The 22,673-nt window shown below is 36.1% G+C and overlaps 1 protein-coding gene across 1 annotated transcript in view; it reads left to right on the top strand.

Annotated features, from left to right (window-relative positions):
• Nucleotides 1–22,673, top strand: part of TRHDE (thyrotropin releasing hormone degrading enzyme) — a 389,993-nt gene that overhangs the window by 282,860 nt on the left and 84,460 nt on the right. Inside the window, exons 8-9 of the mRNA XM_037049432.1 lie at nt 20,416–20,481; nt 21,119–21,306. Of these exons, the coding sequence (XP_036905327.1) occupies nt 20,416–20,481; nt 21,119–21,306 (254 nt within the window). The remainder of the gene's footprint in view (nt 1–20,415; nt 20,482–21,118; nt 21,307–22,673) is intronic.

Below are 22,673 nucleotides of genomic sequence, written 5' to 3'. Positions count from 1 at the left end.
CTTTCTATCAGGGACACCTTCTGAACACCGGAGTCCCACCGCACCTGTTGGTTTGGTGCTAAAGTCTCTATTCCGATCGCAGAGTCAGAAAAATATTTTTTTCGCGAGGAGTGCCCTCCATGAGTACCAGCTTTCTGCAGTCACGTCCTTCCTCATCCCCACTCCTTTGTTTTTTCCCACTGAAGCTGTAGCATAACAGCTCCAGACAGCACTTAAGCTTTCATAAAGGCAACACAATATGATTTCCTGGTAGCAAGTTGATGTGAAATAATTTTCTACATACAAGTTTCATTATTTTTTCTCATCTGCATGTATAGAATTGCTTGGCAGATTGAATAACTGTAGATATATTATTTGGAAAGGATTATTGTTTTGCAACATTTTTCTTTATCCTGTCGTACTTTCTATGGTATGCAAAATACATCAATTTTTAATTCACCCAATCCTACTGACCCAGTCTGTTCAATTTTATCTGAAACAAACTATTTACCCTCTGTGTCCCATATATTAAACTTTCATTTGAAGCTTGTGTTAATGTGTGCCTTTATGTTCTGATACTTGATTTGGTTAATTTTCAACTGAGGGACGGGATGCTCGTCAACATTGCATTTCATTTGCCTTCTGACATCGCATTGATCAGGCAGATCTGTACCCTTCAGTACTTCCTGCAGCTTTATTCGTACTCATCACTCAAACTGATTTAGTGTATCATCAGCAGTTTGGATTAGTTTACAGTAGCTCCCTATGTCTAGGTGATAAATTATCATCTCTTGTACATGAAGATGTATGGGATACATTTTGGAAATGACCTCCTGAACAGACACTTTATGTCACGGTGCTGAGTGGTCACAGAGTTGATATTAATGTATTTTCCATCCACAGGCTCTAGGGAGTCTTGGTTTCATAGTCTGGTTGAAAGAGCTAATCTGGACTGTCAGTGCTTACCTCTGCTGGAAAGTCTATTAATTGTTTTTACATTAACCATGGCTATTTCCATGTTGACAAATGGAAGTTCATATCCACAGACAGACATGGGGTTAGATGTACAGGTGGGGGCAATCCCACATTGCAAACATTATGTTTTTTGTATATTTTCTCCTGTGCTTTTTTCCCTCCTTCTCACCCTCTTTCCTTCCTTTCCCTTTCTTTTCTATCTGCGTCTTCTTCTCATCCTTCTCCCCCTTACTTCACCTTCACTCCATTTTTCCCCTTTCTCCTTTTTCTTCTCCTTCATAGTTGGTCTTTAGCCCTCACATTTTATGTAGTAACAATAATAAATGGGTTTTCTTCTAAAATTTGGATGATCATAAAATTTTTGACTCTCTATATTTTTTACTCAGGCTCTTTTAGAAACACGTATATTTGTCAGTAAGAAGGGACCAAAGGCTCTCGGATAAGGTTTGCTCCTAATCACCATATTAGACTTTCTAATTGCTGACTCAGTAGATAAAAAAGAGTTTCATACTGAATAATCACAACATTCCTTAGCCTGATAATCTTGATACATTTATGTCTGGTCCCCCTCACTTCTTGAATAGTTCCCCTTAAGTCTTGCATAGTTCCCCTTAAGATTGAGAACAAGACAGGGATGTTTGCTTTTAACTCTCTTATTCAATCTAGTACTGGAAGTCCTAGACACAGCCATCAGATAAGAAGAAATAGAAGGCATCCAAATTGGGAAGGAAGGAGTAAAGCTGTCATTATTTGCAGATGATGTGATACTGTACATAAAGAATGCCAAAGATTCCACCAAGAAACTACTAGAACTGATAAATGAATCCAGCAAAGTTGGAAGATACAAAGTTAATATCCAGAAATCAGTTGCATTTTTATTTGCCAATGATGAACGAACAGAAAGGGAAATGAAGAAAACAATCCCATTTACTATTGTTACAAAAAGAATAAAATGCTTAAGAATAAACCTAACCAAGGATGCAAAAGACCTGTACTTGGGAGATGATAAGACACTGAAGAAAGAAATAGAATAGGCAAATAAATGGAAGCACATACCGTGTTTGTGGACAGGAAGAATAAACATCATTAAAATGTCCACACTACCCAAAGTAATCTACACATTCAATAAAATTTCTACCAAGATTCCAATGACATATGTCAAGAACTAGAACAAATATTCCAAAAATTTATATGGAGCCAAAAAAAGCCCAGCATAGCAATAGCAATCTTGAGAAAGAAGAATGAATTGGAGGAATCACACGACCTAATATCAAACTATACCATAAGGCCATGGTAATCAAGACATCATGGTACTGGCATAAAAACAGATCAATGGAAGAGAATGTAGGGCACAGAAATAAACCCACACCTTTATAATCAATTAATATTCAACAGAGGAAGCAAGCATGCACAATGGTCTAAAAATAGTTTACTAAATAAATGGTGTTGGGAAAATTAGATATGTTCAGAAAATGAAACTAGACCACCTTCTTACACTACACACAAGAATAAACTCAAAATGGATCAAAGACTTAAATATTAGACCCCAATACCATAAAAATTGTAGAAGAAAACATAAGCAGCAAAATTTCAGACATTGTTCATAGCAACACTTTTTCTGACATATCTCTCCAGCAAGGGAATCCAGAGAAAAAAATAAACAAATGCGATTACATCAAACTAAAAAGATTTTGCACAGAAAAGGAAATCATCCACCAAATAAAAAGACAGCCCACAGAATGGGAGAATATATTTGCCGATACATTTGATAAGGGGTTAATACCCAAAATTTATACAGGACTTATAAAACTTAACACCAAAAAACCAAACAACCCAATTAAAAGATGAGCAAAAGACTGAATAGACACTTCTCCAAAGAGGACATACACATGGCCAGTAGACACATGGGAAGATTCTTGACACCACTAATCATCAAAGAAATGCAAATTAAAATGACAGTGAAATATCATCTCACACTTGTCAGAATAGCTGTCATCATAAATCAACAACAAGAGCTGGCGAGGAGGACGTGGAGAAAGGGGAACACTCTTGTGCTGTTGGTGGGAATGCAGGTTGGTACAGCCACTGTGCAAAGCAGTGTGGAGATGCCTCAAAAAATTAAAAGTGGATCTGCCTTTGAACCCAGCAGTCCCACTTCCGGAAATATATCCAAAGAAACCTAAAACACTAATTTGAATGACCACATGCACCCCTGTTCATTGCAACATTATTTACAATCACCAAGATATGGAAGCAGCCCATGTGCCCATCAGTGGGTAAGTGGATAAAACAACTATGGAACATTTATACAGTGGAATACTACTGGGATGTGAAAAAAGAAGAAAATTTTACCCTTTGTGACAGTATGGATGGCCCTGGAGAACATTATGCTAAGTGGATTGTGCCAGTCAGAGAAAGACAAATATCGTGTGATTTCACTCACATGTGGAATCTAATGAATGAACTGAACTAACAAGCAAAACAGAGACCAACTCATAGATGGAGGGCAGATGACAGCTGGCAGGGGGGCAGATTAAAAGGTGGAGGGATTGAGCAAAAAGGAAAAGGGATGCACGGCCATGGACAACAGTGTGGTGATTGCTGGGGGTTGATATAAGGGGACTAAACGGTAACAGAAAAAATACAGTAAAGATTAAATTAAAAAACAAACAGCCTCAAAACATTTTAATATTTAATTTAGTTTATGTAAATCCTCATCTGAGGGCATGTTTATTAATTTTATGATGGAGCTGGGGGGAAGACATCAATGTGAGACAGATACATCTATCAGGTGCCTCCCATACAGGCCCTGACTGGGAATCAAACCCACAGCCTAGGTAGGTGCCCTGACTGGGGATTGAACCAGCATCATTTTGGTGCATGGGAGGATGCTCCACCTAACTGAGCCACACTGGCCAGGGCTATCAAAACATTGTTTTAGAAATAGTATATACATACATAGAAGTTTTATCCCAGATACCAGCAATAAGTGAGCTTCCAGTTTGATATATAAATTGACAGTAAAGCATAGAGCCTACCAACCTTGAATCTTTGTTTGACTTTTTATGCCACTTGTAAATAATGCTTTTTTAAAAACATAGACATGTTTACATTTTTGAAAACTGTTCATTTCTACTAATTAACCCATTTCACAAAATAATAACGGGCATATTGTGGGAAGCACGAGGCCATGGAATGAGTGGGGAGAAGTAATTCTAATTTCTGTTTCTAATTAATGGCAGATTTTTCATGAACCTTTCTTGACCTCTTACTTTATAATTATAAAATGCAATAGTTGGATTAAATACTTCCTAAGATTTTTTTTCACCTTTTAGACTCTCTGAATCTAAGATTTATTTAATGCATTTTACTAGTTAGATCATTTGGGTTTGATACTTCAATTTTTGAAAGCTGTTTTAATTTAATGAGAAAGCTTGAAGCCTAAATGTGCAAAAGGGGATAACTCCTTGTTCTTGAATCTTCAGTTGATCATTGAATATTAAGGCTATATGGCATCCAATGTGCAATAGCTGACCCTTGAACAACATGGTTTGACCTGTGGACATCTGTTTATATGCATATTAAAAATAAATAAATACCTGTGTTGTTTTTGATCCATGATTCATAGTCCCAGATCCATAGGGTTGACTGTACGCATTGATCTATTTAGGTACCATATACAGGGGACTGCATCTGTAGAGTTTGGTATTCAGGGGGTCCTGGCGCCACCCCCACAGTTACTGAGGGATGACAAAGTTCTGGGGGAGTCAAAAGTTAGATGTAGATTATGATTACAAGGGAGTTGGTGTCCCCTAACCACTGCATTGTTCGAGGGTCATCTATAGCACTAAAACTAGTCCAACCAAACCAGTACTTGTTGTAACTGGGAGTTTTTGCTGGTAATATGTTTCTCTTGTCAGTTTTAAGAAACAATTTATATTTACTTTGCTTTTTAGTGACCATTCTTATTTTGTTACACTTCCATACGTTGCTCTGTATACTTTACACTCAGGGGTGTCCATCCACCCTGGGTGGGTGGTATGCAGCCCAGGATGGCTAAAAATGAGACCTAATACAAAATTGTGTATTTACTTAAATCCTCTGTTTTGCTCATCAGCTTTCATTAGTGTTTGTGTATTTAGTGTGTAGCCCAAGATGACAACTCTTCTTCCAGTGTGACCCAGAGACGCCAAAAGGTTGGACACCCCTGATGGTTATTTTCTATGACATTTTCTAAGGACTTACTTTTTGATGTTTCATGGTGATTTTCAGTATGTACAATATGTTGTCTTTACTAAGGTCAGAATTTCTGTTTGTGTTCCTGAAATCTGCTGAAATTGACTCTGCCTGTGGGTCTGACTGCATTGCAGTGGTTGGAGGTGGGGCTGGAGGAGAACTGGTCTCCCCTTATAAGTCGACACTTATAAGTCACCCCCACAGGGGCTTTAAATGAGGGGTAACTGACTTTTTCAGAGAGAGGAAGAGAAAGCAATGAAAACTCAGTGGAATTTAGACCTAAATGTCCCCATTCCAATTCTCAGTGTCCCACAATTCTGAATCAATGCTCTAAGGAATAAACCATGACATTTATTGAAGTTGTGATTTTACTACTCAGAATTTCACACCTTATCTCACTTTTCAGTTATATTGATTCTGAGGCTCAATAAGATACAGGAGACAATACATGAGAAAATCTCTGATTCCCTAATGATACCTTCAGCTGAGAATTTAAAGCACTGAGATTATAGTTTTCTTTTGGTAATCTCTCCAGCCTAGTCAGCAATAACCATTCTTATTATAGATTTTATAATTCTCCATTCTCCTGTAATGTTCCATGGAAACACTAATTTGTTTTCCCAAAACCTATTCTTCAATTTAGGCAGCTATAAACAATAATTTAATAATCTGTCTTGGCCTTGAAAACCAAAGAGTGCCAGGATTTTGTTACCCATTATCAATGCTATTGCCTCATTTAAATCTAATCCAGACAGGTAAACAATTGTAGACTTCCATTTTTGAAGGTCCGTTTCCTGAAATATACCACTTCTGGGTATGTAACACAGTAGACCAATCAAAAACCACTCCAGTTATATCAAGCAGAAAGGTGTCAAGGAACATGTATAAGGGACACACGGACAAAGCCAAAGAGGGGTGGAATTGAGTGTGGGAAGTGGGGATGGCTGGGCTGGGGGAGGAGTGGTGAGGGGAAAATGGAGACAACTGAACTTGAACAACAATAAAAATAAAGAAAAAAAATACTTGGGAGGACTAGAGAAGTCAAAGTGAAGAAAATCATTGCTACACTTGAGAAAAATCAAGGAATTTAAATATCATAGGGAACTGATGTCCATCAGTTCTCTGCAGGACAGCTGGGGGCCATTAGATGGTGATGGTTTACCCTGGTCTCTGCCAAAGGCTACGTTCCTGCTCATTGTTACCTGAACAATGATGACTCCTTCTTTTGTCATGCTTTCCATAGTTCTATGTGGCTTTTCATGCAGAACTTAAGCATCAACCTAACTATCAAAGGATTCCCGTAAATGAAACTTGCAGCCTATTTAATGCACGAGAGTGTAGAATGCAGCAGAAATGGTGGACAAGCAATCTGATACACTCAATCTATCAATTTCTTTGTTCTGTTGATTAAATTGTGTTATTTTTATAGGTTGTCATATTAACATGGTTGAGATTTAAAATATATGAATGCCTTTATTTGTCTCTTCCTTGATATTTTTATTAAGACCACACAATACTTCTGTAGCCAGAGCAGGCATTTTCAACTGATTTTAGTAGTTTTGAAAGAATTTATGATGGGAAAAGTTGAGAAAATCAAACAATCAATGACCATAATTCACTTATTTTCTAACTGCTCTTCAGTTGCCTGTGGTCTATAATCCCAGTTTACTCTAAATGAATGAATCAATTTAGTAGTGTCACGATGAATAAGCACCAGTAATATGTCTTCAATTTTTAAACTTCTAAAGTTATTACTCTTCTAAAATATGGAACCAAAGAAGAAAAAATAGGGGAACTTACCATTGTGAATAACTATTATGTTTTATGTTTATTTTTTTTTAATTAAGAATTTCAAAGACTTGGTTTGTATAATTGTAAGTGTTGGCTCCTCATTCTACTTTCCTCGCCTCCAGGAGATCAGATCCTGGTGGAATATGACGAACACAGGGAGAAAAATCTAAGGAGCAGTTTACCTAAGTTGCTTTTCATTTAAGGCCAGTTATACATAGGGCATTTGGAGAGCAAGATTATATGTTTTTCCTAGTCCAGGATTTTCTCCTGGCGATTATTCCAGTGAGTAAAGATGACTAAGAAAACAAATGCATGATGCGTTACCTGTAGGGACTTAGAGTCAGTGTGTCATGCAATAGGCAGCTCAGCAGTTACCTTTAACTCCCACTTGTATACAGGCTCAAGGTACCCTTTTTATACATTATGTAATTCTTAGGTTTATCACTTCCTATTTGTCTGTGGCATAAATATCTCCAAATTCCTTCCCGGGTCATCCTGAAAAACAAAACAAAACAAAACAAAACAAATGGCAAGATCACTTGGGAGGGGTGAGGGCTCCACATCTGTTTAATTACACACCATTTGAATGTGATTTGCTTATTATAACGTCCCAAGTGTAAGTAGATTCCTTCCTGACAGGGCACTGGGGTGGAGTACACGCAGTGAAACCTCATTTCCATTCTCTTTTCCACTTGGGCAATTTTGAATGCCCAATGTTGTTATTGACTATTGACTTTCATTTCCTATATGGTTCCCAGAGTAGAAATATACTGCAAATTTGCCCTTCTTATATTTTTTCTGTCTTTAGAAGTTCTTGGTTATTTTGTACATCCCTTTGAAATCTCCCTTGCTTGCATGAGTAAGTGCTTCCTCTAAATTCCTCCTTCAATAAAAACTGTTCATTCCAAAGCATCTTTCAACAATTCTCACACCTTGCACATCTGAGGACTCCTATTTTTTAAGTGCATATACTTTAAAAAATTACACCCATATGTAGCAATGCTTATGCATATGATCCATAACCAGAATCTATGTGTTTTATATAATTTAAGTTCCTTTTGCTCAAATTCTCATTCTACATAACTATTATAAGCTTAATTTTAAAGTAATTCATGTAGTGACTCTTTTAGGGAGAATTTTGTACATGCCTTTGACCTTTCTATTTCATTTTTACTTGTTTTTATCTTCCTAGTTACATTTTTCTTTGATTTCCTGGAAATAAAAGAATAAAGCTACATGAAATCTCTGAAATATATTAAGAAGCTCAGCAGCTATTAAAACAATTAGTACATAGTACTATTGCTTTTTCTTTTCAAATAAAACAATATTGCCATAATGATTTGAGTCTTTCAGTACCATTATTCATGTTGTTCTGACTCAACACCAGGGAACTGAAATTATGAAGGAAGATCATTGTTAGGCTTGATAGAAACTCAAGTCCTGAAATCCATGTCAGAAAATAAGTCACCTTCCTGCTCAACCAATGGGGGTAATTCAATATCATCTAAAATATGGTTGAATAAAGAAAGATTTCTCTTGATTAGTATTTGACTGCTCTTTTCCATAAGGTAACCTACAACAAGATGTTTGGCTCCAATTATCAGAGTGGAAATTGCTTATGCAAATCAATGTAAGGCAATGAGGTGTGGATAAAAAGCAAAAGGGAAATATCATTATTATTGGTTTGTGCTCATAAAATTCCATAGCCTGAAGGTAATGACACACAAAGCCGTAGGGGTTATTAGTAGCAACAACATATTCAATAACTTGTGTTCCAATGAGAAGTTATATGTTAACATGTGTACACAGGATTTTTATTTGATAACTTCTGGCTTACATTTGTGAGAGAGTGTTTGCTCACTTGCATGGAAGTTTCCAGATAAATGAAAAGTCAGAAAATCAAAGAGGAAACAAAGATAGTGTGTCAAAGTTAATTTCCCTTCTGAAGAGATAGTATTGTTTTCATCCAGATGGTAGCAGAATCATGCTTAATCTAAAATGAATGACCGTAGGCAGTTTTTGCTCAAATTTCCCCATGTTTCACTTAAATCACTGTGCAGTTTTAGATGTGCTGTAGGTAGAAAAGGTTAATACTGCAGAATAATTTGCCGTAATTGCTCAATACCATATGAGAATTATATTTGACATAATTAGCATTTACTTCATTTAAAACCTAGCTACAGAGCTAACTTTAATGAGCGTGTTATAGAGGGAAAAGTACTAATTTTAAGACAAGAGTTCATGGATTTGATAATTAAGAATGTTATCTCTAATAAAAAACAAGTACTTATAAATATTAAACAAGAAACTATTCACATTTCTGAATCAGAGAAATTACTTTTATTCATCAGTTTTGATTGATTGGAGTATATACATCCACAGATTGAATCCTTGTCATTTTGCCTTTGAATTGTTAACTGACTACTCAGACTATATAGCATTAACTAAAAAGTCTTTATTCTTTTTTAAAAAAAATGATTTTATTTATTTATTTTTTAGAGAGGAGAAGGGAGGAAAAAAGAAAGGGAGAGAAACATCAATGTGTGGTTGTCTCCTATGTACCCTCAACGGGGACCTGACTTGCAATCCGGGCATGTGCCTCAGACTGGGAATCGAACTGACAACCCTTTGATTCAGAGGCTGGCACTCAATCCACTGAGCTCTACCAGCCAGGGCTAAAAAGTTTTTATTCTTAAAGATATGTATCTCTATTTGGTCATTCTGCAGGCATTTACCCATCTCATGGGAGACTTTGTAAATTTATATATTCTGGTTTTCTGTTACCTGTTTGTTCAGGGCTCAAGATACACATTTTAGCTAATAGAGTTGGTACTGTTAAATGACGCTTTTGTTAGCTTTATTTAAAATGTATCTGTGAAATCATTAAATGCATTAGCTGATGTTGTATGTTTGTGTGTGTAAACACACACTGATCTTTCAGCACACATACAGGTGGGTACACCTGTCAGCAAAGTGTCTCTCATTGTTTGCAGACACTCCCACTCGGTTAGATTGCTAGTTCAGAAGAAGTACAATAAACTTGCTTTGGAGGCATTTTTCCTAACTGATTTAGCTCCCACATCAGCATTTTTCTTTTTTAATTTATTTTTCACCTCTTTTATGTTCTTTTTTCAGAACATTCATATAATAGCACAGAATTACATAGTTGGCAATATTATAAGTTTTGACATACACAAACTTTCTAGGTTGAGAGAATTTTCCCCCCTTGTTACTCGTAGTTCCATAGTTGCTTGATAATTTTATTCCATAATTTGATGTGAGTGAGGTAGATCAGTTGGTTGGAACATCATTTCATAGACTGAAAGGTAGCAGGTTGGATTCCCAGGCAGAGCACATACCCAGATTGCATGTTCAATCCCAAGTTTGGCTACATAAGAAAAGGCAACTAATTGAGTTTCTTTCTCACATAGGTGTTTCTCTCTCTCTAAAAGCAATGAAAAATGGTTTGGGGTGAGGAAAAAAATCACATAGATGTACTTTAATATATTTAATTTTTTCCTTGTTTGTGAAGACCCAGAATGTCTTTTAACTTTTGTTTAAAAACCATTATAATGATCTTTAAATGATAGACTTTCTCATTATATTTTGATTGTCTCTTCATATACATTTCTGGAAGCATATTATCAATTTCTCTTCTAAAATGTTAAACCAATATTTAGTGGTAGAAATAAAACTTAAAAGTTCTTTTTTTATAGTATACGAAGCAAACAACATTGAAACTAACAAATTTTAAAAGTAAATTTACTAATTTACTAACTAAAAATTACCCTGCTATTTCAGTGTATACATTTTCATTAAAATGAGGTTGAAATATTTTCATATGTTACCTTCCATTTTTGCTTATACTTTTCTGAGATATTTATTCATGTTTTACCCATTTAAAATTGAAGTTTTATTCATTTTCATAACTTGGTATAAATGTTTATAAGACAAAAATAATGTACCAAGACACATTTCTTACAAATTCTTTTTTCCTGTGATAGCTAAATGTCAAAATTATTAATAAAAACCACATAGTAAATTAGTTGTGTAACAGAAGTGTTGTAAAGCTCTATCTTAAGTTGTATATTTGGAACTGGTCTTGCAAAAGGCTCAAGTGTGTTCAAAACTATATTTAGATCTACCTCTGTGTTTCCGTGTATGGAAGAGAGCACTCCGTTTTTTTTATTCACAAAAAAAGTGCTGATGTCAGTGTGTTTACACTGTGTCTCATTTCTTTTTTACAGCCAGTCTCCTGTATTTACCTTTATTCTTTTGCTCAAGTTTTCTCCATATGATTATTTTACAGATTGTGTTTTTCTGAAAAATAATAGCTCATTTTAGTGTTGAAATCTTTTTTAGTGCTTTGTCCTAATAAACCAAAATAGTGATTTTCCTCTTACCGTAGCTCTGCTGAATTTTACGTCTGCAGGCCACATGGCCCACCCATGAGACATGTTCAGCGACTCAAGTATTCCACATATAGCTACTACATACCTAATCTGTGTTCAACGCCATGAATGTCCATACCAAGCATTCTGCACACAGCAAATATGAGCCCTGATCTCATGAGTCATATTATAGGACAAATTTGACACCAAATAGGAAAAAGCATCTACATACATATTCTTTAAATATGACAAATGCTAAAAGAAAAAAATAGGATGCTCTGAGAGAACATTTAGATGGGTGGGCAGGGTAACTGTAGTTGGGGGTTTAGGTCATCTCTCTTGAGAAGTATGTGTTGTGAGGTCTGACGCATGAGAAAGAGCTGGGTGAGAAGTGGAGCATGGAAGGAAGACTTGCACAAAGGGCTAGAGCAAAGAATGGAGCATTTTCAAGGCAAATAAGGAAACTGGTGTGGATAAATAGAGTTAGTGAGGACAAGGGAGAAGGTAGGAGAGGAGACGGGCTAATCAAGGAGTACTGAAGAAGCCTTGTGTAAGGAGGATGGGTTTTATTGAGTACAGTGGAATGTTATTAAAGTTTTAAACTGGAATATGACATGGTTGTATGTATTTATAAAGCACTATCCTGGCTCCTTGTAATAATACATTGGGATTGGGGCACACAGGATACCTGTAGTAGAATCAGATAATAAAATTCGGAAGATACTTTAATATTCAGATGAGAGATGATGAAGGCTTAGTCAGTATGCGTACAGAAACATGGGTGAGATTTAGCGGAACCTATATAAAGGATACATGGACAACTGAGAAGGGTGGAAATGGGAGGGAGGGGGGAGGGTGGGGGGTGGGATGGGATGGGAGTAATACACAGAAAACTGTACTTGAAAAATAATTAAATAAAAAAATTGGAAAAAAAGAGAAACATGGGTGGATTTAAAACGTTTTGAAGGTAGAATTAAGTGGAGCCAAGGGTAGATTTGATGAAGAGTGTGGTGTGAGAGGGGAGGAAGAAAATGTACTCAAGAATGATTGAGATGTCTGGGTTGAGGGCCTGACCAAGTCCCAAAAAACCATAACAGATGGAGTTTGAGAGAATAGGAGGGACCAGTGAAAGAAACTGATTTGGGACAGCTGGAGTGGCAGACAGAATACCAAGGGTGTGGTATCATTCATGTCAAGAAAAAAGCTTACTTAAAGAATAAGAAAATGATTGATGATGTTAGAAGCAGCTGAGAGATGGAGCACAATAAAGACTTGAAAGTGTTCTGTTGGCTGCTTGAAAATTTATTGATTTCAGTGGAAGAATGAGTGGGAAATGTCTAAGAGGGTGAGTGTGTGTAGAATATAATTTAAAATTTAAAGAAATTGGCCAAGGAAGAGGATCAGGAAAACAGAGGAGGTAGTTAGAGGGAGATAAGAGCCAAGGAAAGCTTCTGTTTTGTTTTGTTTTTAAAGATGGGACACATTTGCACTAGTTTTAGGTTGCAGGAGAAGGAGCCAAGAGAGGAAGTGTTTGATAACTGGGGAGGAAGTAAGACATAACCGGGTCATTGGTCTTTGAGAAGGTACAAGGACTGGTTTTTAATAAGAGATATACTTCCAGTTAATTTGGAGGTTTATAAATGGGGGAATGAGGAAATTACTTTCTGCTGAGTTCTATTTTTTCAGTATTTTTTGAGGCAAGGTCAGTAGCTGAAAGTGAGGTGATGCTGGGTAGCAGAGAGGTTTGAGGATTGAGGGTTAGGACACATAGGAAGGCATGGCAGTACTGAGTGCCCATGTGAGTTTGCTGATTATAAAGTTATAATAAAACTAAACTACTCCATTGCATTATTTTCTCCTGCAATGCTTAGCTGCATGAGTTCAGGTCTGGAGAAGGCAAATACTGGGATTCATCCGGGATCAGGATTTTTTGCCAGCTGCTATAATCCCAGGCCAGAGCTGCAAAGGAAAAGAGACTATTTGCTAGGAATTGATTAAGATGAACTATAAAATATAAGCTGAATAATCAGAAAAATAAAGACAAAAAGGAGCTGAAAGACAAATACTTGCCATTAATATTAATAGTAAATAATACGCTAGCAAGTATATATATGATTCTTAACACTGAATAAAATAAATCCCATATGTTCCTAAGCATATGGGAAATTTAACCTGCCAGTATTGATTTCTCGTCATGTCATGTCCTTTAAATGACAATCTTCCAGGGAACCTTTTCAGCCCAGAACATAGGGTAAAGAGCCCTCTGTTCTCACCCACGTGGACATGCAGTCACATTGGGTTTAGGGAGGGGCTGCTGAGTGGGTGGGGAAGAAGTGAGGTATTGCGCATTGCTTGAGTGTTTAGTATTTATCTTGTCTGAGTTGCCTGAAGATTAGTGTCTCTGCTTCACTATTATCAAATCAGGTTTGGCTATTTTGTGCTGGGGAGTCTAATTAGTGTCCCCGTTTCATGGGCAACAGTGCCCCATCCCACCAGGTCTCCCTGAAAAGCAGGCTGCTACACCCCACCACTTGCAGAGCCCTCCATGTCTTCCCCATTTCCAAACTTGGGTGGGGTAAGTTTTCTAGGATTTCCTCAAGTCTGAAGACAGGTTAGTTCTAATTAATTTCTTGCATTTTTACTTTTCAAAAAAAGTGTAATTTTTTTCCTCCAAGCACTTTCTTCCAACTTAGTTCATAAACTTTCCCTTCCTTGGGCCTTTGGAAAAATTTGGCTTCTCTTGAAGGTAAGGTTGAAGATGAAGGTATTTACTCTAGACTTTTTCTCCCCTTGAGCCTACTCTTAAAATAACTAGGTTTTTTTTGTTCTTTGTGTGGCAGATATTTTTCTAAGTGCTTCATTTGTTTTATGTCATTTTCTGTGCACATCCTTCTCAAGTGCACTATTCCCTACTTTTTCCAGTTGAAGAAATTAAGGTTTAGGAAAAATAGATCCTTTACCCAAGATCACATGGCTGGTAAGGGTCAGCCTGAATTCTTTAGTATTTCTGCTTCAACACACCACTTCTTTCTCAACTGAGTTGCATTTTCTTCTCCAATCAATAGTCATTAACACCGGGGGTTGAGGAGAAAAGGAGTGGACCTGGGGAACGCCATGTCCATGACCTATAGTCAGCCGGCATTGTGATTTACAAAAAGCAGTGTATTTTACCAGCCAGGATAGAATTTATCACTTTTGTGAGCTTGTTGTGGTCAAAGCCCCTTTACCAGAGCATTTGAAAAAAGCAATTCGCAAGCTTCAGTTTCACCAATAGATTTATTTTATGTCTCAGGAATATTTCAAGCTGGCAGCAGAAGTGAGAGGTGGGGATATTTTAGTACCCAGGACACCCCTGTAGACTTGCATTCACAGTATTTCACTGACGAGTGTAGGGCCCTGTCAGGTTGTTCCAGAGTGGAGTACAAATTCAACAGCGGCAATATCACAACTTGTGATGGGTGATGTTCCTGTGTGTTGCGGCATTGATGGCAAGATCTGTGATTACTAAATAAGAGATATGTAAAAAAAGATAAACTGATGTGAGAATATGCCACAGTCTATAACTTAAGACAAATAAAAAATCTTTCATGTGCTTGCAGATTGTTTTGACTTAAAAATATTGATTATCTGGTGTATTTTGCAACCCCTTAAGAAAATCTACTGATTTTACCAAATATACACTGTGTAGATGGAATAATGGATTTTTAAAACATCTAAAATACCTTTTTGTTCCCAGAGAAATATCTGTATACTCCTATATCTAAGTAAGCTACTTTTAAAAGTAAATTTAGTTAAACATTTAAAAACTGAAAATCACAATGGCATAAAACAATGATATATATAGTTGAATTTTCAACTATTTTTGTTCCATGTATTCAAATAACTTTCTTTTCTAAATTCCACTTCATTTATTATTGTGTCTGGTGTGCAGAAACTGGTAAACCTCAAAAAATTGATCAATGGTTCCTATTTTACTGGGTGTCCTCTTTGGAAATTCGTTATAATTTAATAATAAGTGTTAAATGGCTATTTATATTTTTTTAACCTTGGTTCTTATATAATAGAATGAAAATAGAAAGATTATTTTATTTTGCATAATGCTTTTTTCAATGTTTTGCTACACATTTTTACTTAATCATATCATCTCCAAAAAGTCTTCAAGTATTAAGCAAAATAATATCTTGCTCTGCAGTTTAGCTTTCTTGTGTTTTAGTTGTTTGTCTGTCATTTTTTAGTGTCCTCACATCTGCTTCTCAGGGTCAGGGAAAGAGGAAATGCCCCCCGAAGTGCACGGACCAGGCTATGAACGGGTTCCGTCCAATTCTCATGTGACATTGCTGTGACCTGGCAGCTTTTAATCTGCTATTGTTGTTGTCCATGAAGCCTTTCAAGTTCACCTTACCAAATTCATATATGCACAAATTTTTAATTTTAGAGTTTATATTTCTCTGTTTAAAACACCTATGCTGGCAGCTTTCTTATTTATTTACATTTTAATTTTAATTGTTGTTCAAGTACAGTTTTCTGCCTTTTTCTCCCATCCCAGCCCACCCCCAACCCCCCCCACCTCCCTCCCATTTCCACACACCCCCCTTGTTTTTTTCCATGTGTCCTTTATACTTGCTTTAAGACAAAATTTGGCATGGTTTCTTTTTTGTTGATGTTGTTACTCATGAGCACTTCTGTCCATGGAACTTTCATACCTTTTTCTCCACCCTTCTTGTCTGGCTCTTTTTTTTTTTTAAATTTGAGAATCTACTTCTTTCCCCTAATTCGTACTGTTAAGTTAATAACACATTAAAAGATTAATAGATTTACCAAACAGAACTGGGTGTTCTTCATTTTTCATTTTGTGTAAGTTATGAGAAATAATTTCTGTTTTTCTTCCTGGGGTTTAATAAAGTACAAAATGTCTATTTATTTTGTGTATATCTCCCATTAGTGTTGTGTAAGTCAGGTTTGGGTTGGCATGCCACAAAAGTAAACTCCCACCAAATTAAGCAAAAAGGAATTTATTGGCAGGATGGAGGTTGGAATCATCGGGAAGGCTCAAGGATCAGGCCTAGAAAACAGACAGCAGGAATGGAGGAAGACTCAGAACTTAAGAAACCTAGCCAAGTTCATGTGCAGGGCTGGCTGGGTCGGTTGCTGCTATTAGTGTGGCTGGTTGCTTCTGTAATCTAGTTGTCAAAATCACCGGGAATAATCTTTCAACTATTCTCGTTTCTTGGATCCTGTAGGACCCATAGTTCTGGGGTGAAGTATGGACTTCTCTGAGGCCAGGGGACATGTCCGAGCTTTAGCTAGGGAGATTAGAGAGGGAGTATTTAGAATTTTGATGCCTTCCATTTCAAGTGGGAAGCAGAACTCTCACTTTCCTGCACGATTCCATGGTGAGTTATTGCCCCCATAGAAAAGCGGTGTTTAAGTGCTGGGAAGCCAAAAGAGTGAAATATGCCCACTACAAATTTTCTGAGGTGCTTTTATTCTTAACAGAAAGAAACAATATTTCACACCCTTGCTTCAACCTTCTTGTCACATAGCCAGAAAAATCAATGCCTGAATATACCTGGCATTTCCCAGACTAGTCTTCTAAGTAGAAGGGACCCTGCCTCTCATCATCACTGAGGCCCGGACTTGCATCTCCTGTCTCCTTGGACAAAAGTGTTGGGGGTCCACCCAGAACCTAGTCGCCTCTTCTTTCTTATTAACCAGTTCTGATTTTGTTCAGGTTCTCACCCTCTTCTATACAGCCGCATACTTCACAGGACAGGGTCCTGCCTTGTGTTGGCCCGACACGGTTCTCCCTAATGCTTCCCAAACAGATTTTGGCTGGAGCGCACGATGCGATTCGGACAGATGGGAAACATGGGGAGTGTGATGCAGCATCTGAAGGGACGTTTTCTTGAAACTTTAAAAAAGATATTCTCAGGAAGAAACTCTGTTTTTTTCCTCTGTGGCATGTTGTCTGAATGCTCAGGATCCCAGAAGCCATCTAGCCTTAACTTATGTGTGAGAATACAGTTTTGCTTAATATGCTTTTCACTTTTAATCAGTTAACATCTTGGGTTATGTCCCTAAGAGTACCTTAGTGGTTATCTTTTGCTTTATTCTTTTCGAGAATTCTGCTACTAATAAAAAAGTTTGTGTAAAAAATCCCCAATTCTTTTAATGGTTAATATTAAAACATTCTCCTACTTCATATTGTCATGTCAAATTTCCTGCTGGTTGACCTTCTTACACATGAGATAAACAAATTTCCTTTTTAGATTTGTAAGTCTAGCTTTCATATTCATCGCAGATATGAAAGAAACTTGAAATCTTATGTAATCTTATACCAAATGTTTGACTTCATTTTGTCAAGTGGTTATCATACCAAGACTTCTGAAGTTTCAGTCACAAGCCTTCCTCCACAAATCACATCCCAGTATTTGCAGTTGTTCTCAGTAACCCCTTTCCCACCACTGTTTCCCCAGCACCCAGAAAGCTCCCTGGCAAATGAAAGTGCATGATACATTTTGTGGAGTGAATGAATGAATAAATGATTGATTATCAAAAAAATCATGTTCACTATTCTTAAACTTTTTTTGTAATCCTACAAAGACAAGGCAAAATTACCTTAATTTAAAATTTTACCTTTGTGTGTGTGTGTGCAAGAGTAAGGCTAAAATAACTAACGAAAGCATTTGGGGCTTTTTGAGGGGTGGAATAAGAGTGGACCTAGGTTCAATTCCAATGATACTGGAACACTGAGACTGCAGGGAGTCTAAGAAGGCATGCTTTTGCCCTGAATACTGAAGTGGGAAATTGAAGTTGCTTCCTCAGCCTGGGTCATTGCTCTTTCAGCCTGCTCGCAATGTAAATTTGCACTTAATTCTTAACTGGGGGTAGAACTAAGAGATCGGGTTGATGATCCATATTAGGCCAGTCAACTCATCTCATGAACAGTCGGATTTTCATGATCTGTCTATGAAGAAATTTGTGTAGTTATATATCCGACCTTTCAAGGTCCATGTAGTATTCCTTTGTTCCCTATTTTGGGTTATTCTAGCAGTACTGTTCATAAACCAAAATAGATAACAAATAGTTTTAATTTTAGTACTTTTTATTATAGAATCGCTAAAATAAAAATTCAAATTTATATTTTGTAATTTGATGTCCCTAAATGTATTCATTTAAGTGCTGCAAAATCATAAAAGATAATTCTAACAAATCTGAAATGATTTATTTAAATCCAGGTCCCTGGATACTGATTGAAAATGCCTCATATGGCATGTTCAGAGTCAAAATTGGGATTCAGGTGGGCTATTCCGGGTTGTATTTCTTCAACAAAATTATTCAGAACACCTGACGATGACAATGGGTTTGCGGTTGCTAAGCTGATGTTGGGCATTGTAGGTCTCGCAGTCTGAGTAAGTGGGAGTTGCCACTTCCTTGGCTGCGAGTTGCCGACAAAGCTGACTCTGTCACAGGTGCTGTAATTTGTATTTCAGAAACTTTGCTTCCCCAACGTTAATTATCTCCAAAGTATTCTACTCTAAATAAAGTATGGAAAGTAGTCAGCGATTTTTTTTTTTTAGTTTCAGTACTGTGATGTAAATTAGCATTATGTGTACTACCTACCCATTGTAGAGATGATAGAATTTCAAATGAAGAAAGTGACTCTTGGTTTTATANGTTTTAATTTTAGTACTTTTTATTATAGAATCGCTAAAATAAAAATTCAAATTTATATTTTGTAATTTGATGTCCCTAAATGTATTCATTTAAGTGCTGCAAAATCATAAAAGATAATTCTGACAAATCTGAAATGATTTATTTAAATCCAGGTCCCTGGATACTGATTGAAAATGCCTCATATGGCATGTTCAGAGTCAAAATTGGGATTCAGGTGGGCTATTCCGGGTTGTATTTCTTCAACAAAATTATTCAGAACACCTGACGATGACAATGGGTTTGCGGTTGCTAAGCTGATGTTGGGCATTGTAGGTCTCGCAGTCTGAGTGGGAGTTGCCGCTTCCTTGGCTGCGAGTTGCCGACAAAGCTGACTCTGTCACAGGTGCTGTAATTTGTATTTCAGAAGCTTTGCTTCCCCAACGTTAATTATCTCCAAAGTATTCTACTCTAAATAAAGTACGGAAAGTAGTCAGCGATTTTTTTTTTTAGTTTCAGTACTGTGATGTAAATTAGCATTATGTGTACTACCTACCCATTGTAGAGATGATAGAATTTCAAATGAAGAAAGTGACTCTTGGTTTTATAAAATAAAACATGATTTTCTATTTTGGATTCAGAAAAACAATGCTAAATAGCCATGCCTAAATAGCACATTCGCAGTGACATAACCATGCCTCACAGAAAAGAGCAGTGTGTAGGTTTAACTACACATGATTGAAAATGGGAAATGGAGAGTCCTAAGCCCCAAAGTGTGAAATAAATTTAGGGTTGACTCTTTCTGATTAAATATTAGTATGTGTTTCAAACTCGTGCAAATAAGTATGTATCACTTTGTATTAGGCAGCTTGTTCTCAGAAGAAAGACTAGGAAACTTGACAGGTTGTAGAGATAATCATCACCCTTTTGGCAAAGTAATTCTTTTCCACATCTGCATATATATCACTTGGGTTCTGTTTTTTAAATTCTATAACAAAAAAAATAATTTCAACCTGTCAACATAAAAACCTATGGGAAACTTTCACCTAATATATTTCACTGCAAAGATAGTTTCTTCAAAATTGCCCAAAGTTGACTTGTTAAAGCGGAGAAAGATCTTCGACCCTGGAAATTCTTACGGAGTGATTAGGGCTATGAAAATAATTTTAAGAGATTAATTTTTTCAGATATTTTTGATGATGTAAGAAATACACTAGAGTTAAATATTTTTGGAATATTTCAAAATGAGATTCTTCATTTTTCTGCATGTCTTTCTTTTTGTTAATGCAATTCCAACACATGGAAATAGTTAATTGCATCGAGAAATAAAAGTGTCTACTGGAAATTGCTTAGCCTTTGAGTTGTAATTACAATTTTGCATTCTTTGTAGGATTATTTAACCATTCATAAGTATGGCAATGCAGCCAGAAATGATCTCTGGAATACTCTTTCTGAGGTAACGTATAGGAAGCTCAGATATGAAAACCTCTTCTTGAATGCTCAAATTAAGTTTATAAAGCAATCATAAATTTTATGGACACTAACAGTTTGTTTTTGTTTTTTATACTTCTGTTTTCATCATATTACTTTCGTGTTTTATTTTTTATATATTACATATATATCATAAAGATAATGGTGTTCAAAATTAAACTGTAAGTAGTAGTAAGAGATATCTTGCCTACTTTCAAACATGGTAATACTTCTGAAATAAAATTTTAATATGGTATCAGATATTCACATTGAAGAGAGAAATATTTATAATATAAAGAAATTGTTTTGATATGAGAATAACAAAATTTAAATTTGATACTAAACATACTGCAGATACTTAATGATGCTTCAAGTACTTGTTTTAGTAATAAAATGTTTTATCTCTATTAAGTAAAAAACTTACATGAATGTGGTGTATATGAAACATTATATATATGAAGATAAGGCAAGGGGATTAATTTTTCTAACAGTATATTAGCTTCACTGATTTTAAATGTTTTTATATTCAGGTGAATCATAAAGGTAAAAATGAGAATGGTTGGGTGTAATTATGTTTATAATTCATGTTTATAAAACTAATGCATATAATTTTGGTTATAAAGGCTTTAAAAAGAAATGGAAAGTATGTAAATATACAAGAAGTAATGGATCAGTGGACACTCCAGATGGGCTATCCTGTTATCACCATCTTGGGAAACACAACAGCAGAAAATTGGATCATAATCACCCAACAGCATTTTATTTATGACATCAGTACCAAAACTAAAGGACGTGCACTTCAGAACAACAGGTATAACACTTTGTTTCATGAAAAAATTCTTTTATTCTGACATTGCTCTTGGTATTTTCATATTATAAGAGCATTGATAACACTATTCTGAAATGTTATAAGCAAAATGTAGGTTTGATTTCTTAATTTAAATTATGGTATTTATATTTTAATTCCTCTCTTACTCCCCTTTCCAGATATTTTTAGCCACCAAGATTACACCACACCAAAGTTGCTTTGTTTAGGAAGACAGAATTTAAGTTATCATGATGATTTAAGAAAATAATGTGTGGTTGTTTTCCCTGTAAATGTTGAATTCAAGAAAGATGCATTGATGTGATTGAATGGAATTAAGCACACCGTGATTAATAAAATAGATAACAACAGAAATGAAAAATCCAAAAAGATGAGTTTAAAAAAAAAGAAAGAAAACAAAAACTCTAGGCTAAATATTACCTGAGTCAAAGAAACTCAAATTCATTTCTAAATGGTCGAAGTATCAATACACTTATTTTCTTCCCTCATTTTTAGTGTTTCAAACCATTAAAAAGACAAACATGCATAGAATTTTGATTCTCGATACTTATAACTTTCTTTTGCAACTCTCATTTAATTACTGATAATTCAGCACCAAGTATTTCTTTTTTTCTTCCTGTTTTCTTAATGTTTTGTGTCTTATTAAAGGCTGAGCCAAGGAAAGGTAGTAGATCTTTATCTCGCAATTTCATTTTTCATTAGGTTCTCTGATAAGAGGTTGGAGGAACAAAGAAGGATGGGGGTTAAAATGAATAAATAAGAGAAGGTGTCTGAATTCGGTTGGTCGTGCTGTCTTCTATTACCTGGGAATATTAACAGTCTGACTTTATCACTCACCAGCATCTAGGAGGTGTGAAACATGATTCAATGTTCTTTGTGATCACTGAGAAGAAGAGAAATCCTTCCCAAGCAGCCTAGCTCCCAGATGGGCTACAGAGAAAGTCATTAAGAAACTTATTAATACTTCTGGTGACTACATTTGGAATCCTCTTTAGAAAAGCATTGTCTTAAATCCCCTGCCTAATACATCTATTGGTCTTCCATTGACTGCCCTTGCACTCCAACTGTCCAGACCCATAGAACACGTGCCGCAATGTCAGGATCTGTCATTCTTCATCCAGCTTGGGCTTCTCATAGCTACCCAATGCTTGTTCTGATCATCTACCACCTGGCTCCGTGCTAAAACCTGCTTAGGCATAACCTCGGGGCTTGCCAGAAGTCCATAAAAGCTACTTGACTGTAGCAAAGTTAGAGAGATCCAGCTATGCCTTTGGAAATGATCAGTCTGGTACAGGCATCACTGAGGCAGAGAAACATAAAGGACATGCAGATGACAGAACAAATTTTGAACA

The sequence above is a fragment of the Sturnira hondurensis genome, unplaced genomic scaffold, assembly GCF_014824575.4.
Source record: "Sturnira hondurensis isolate 20B ecotype Veracruz unplaced genomic scaffold, ASM1482457v3 Scaffold0006496, whole genome shotgun sequence".
In the NCBI taxonomy this organism is placed as follows: Eukaryota; Metazoa; Chordata; class Mammalia; order Chiroptera; family Phyllostomidae; genus Sturnira; species Sturnira hondurensis.
This window is presented reverse-complemented; position numbering and strand designations above follow the sequence as displayed.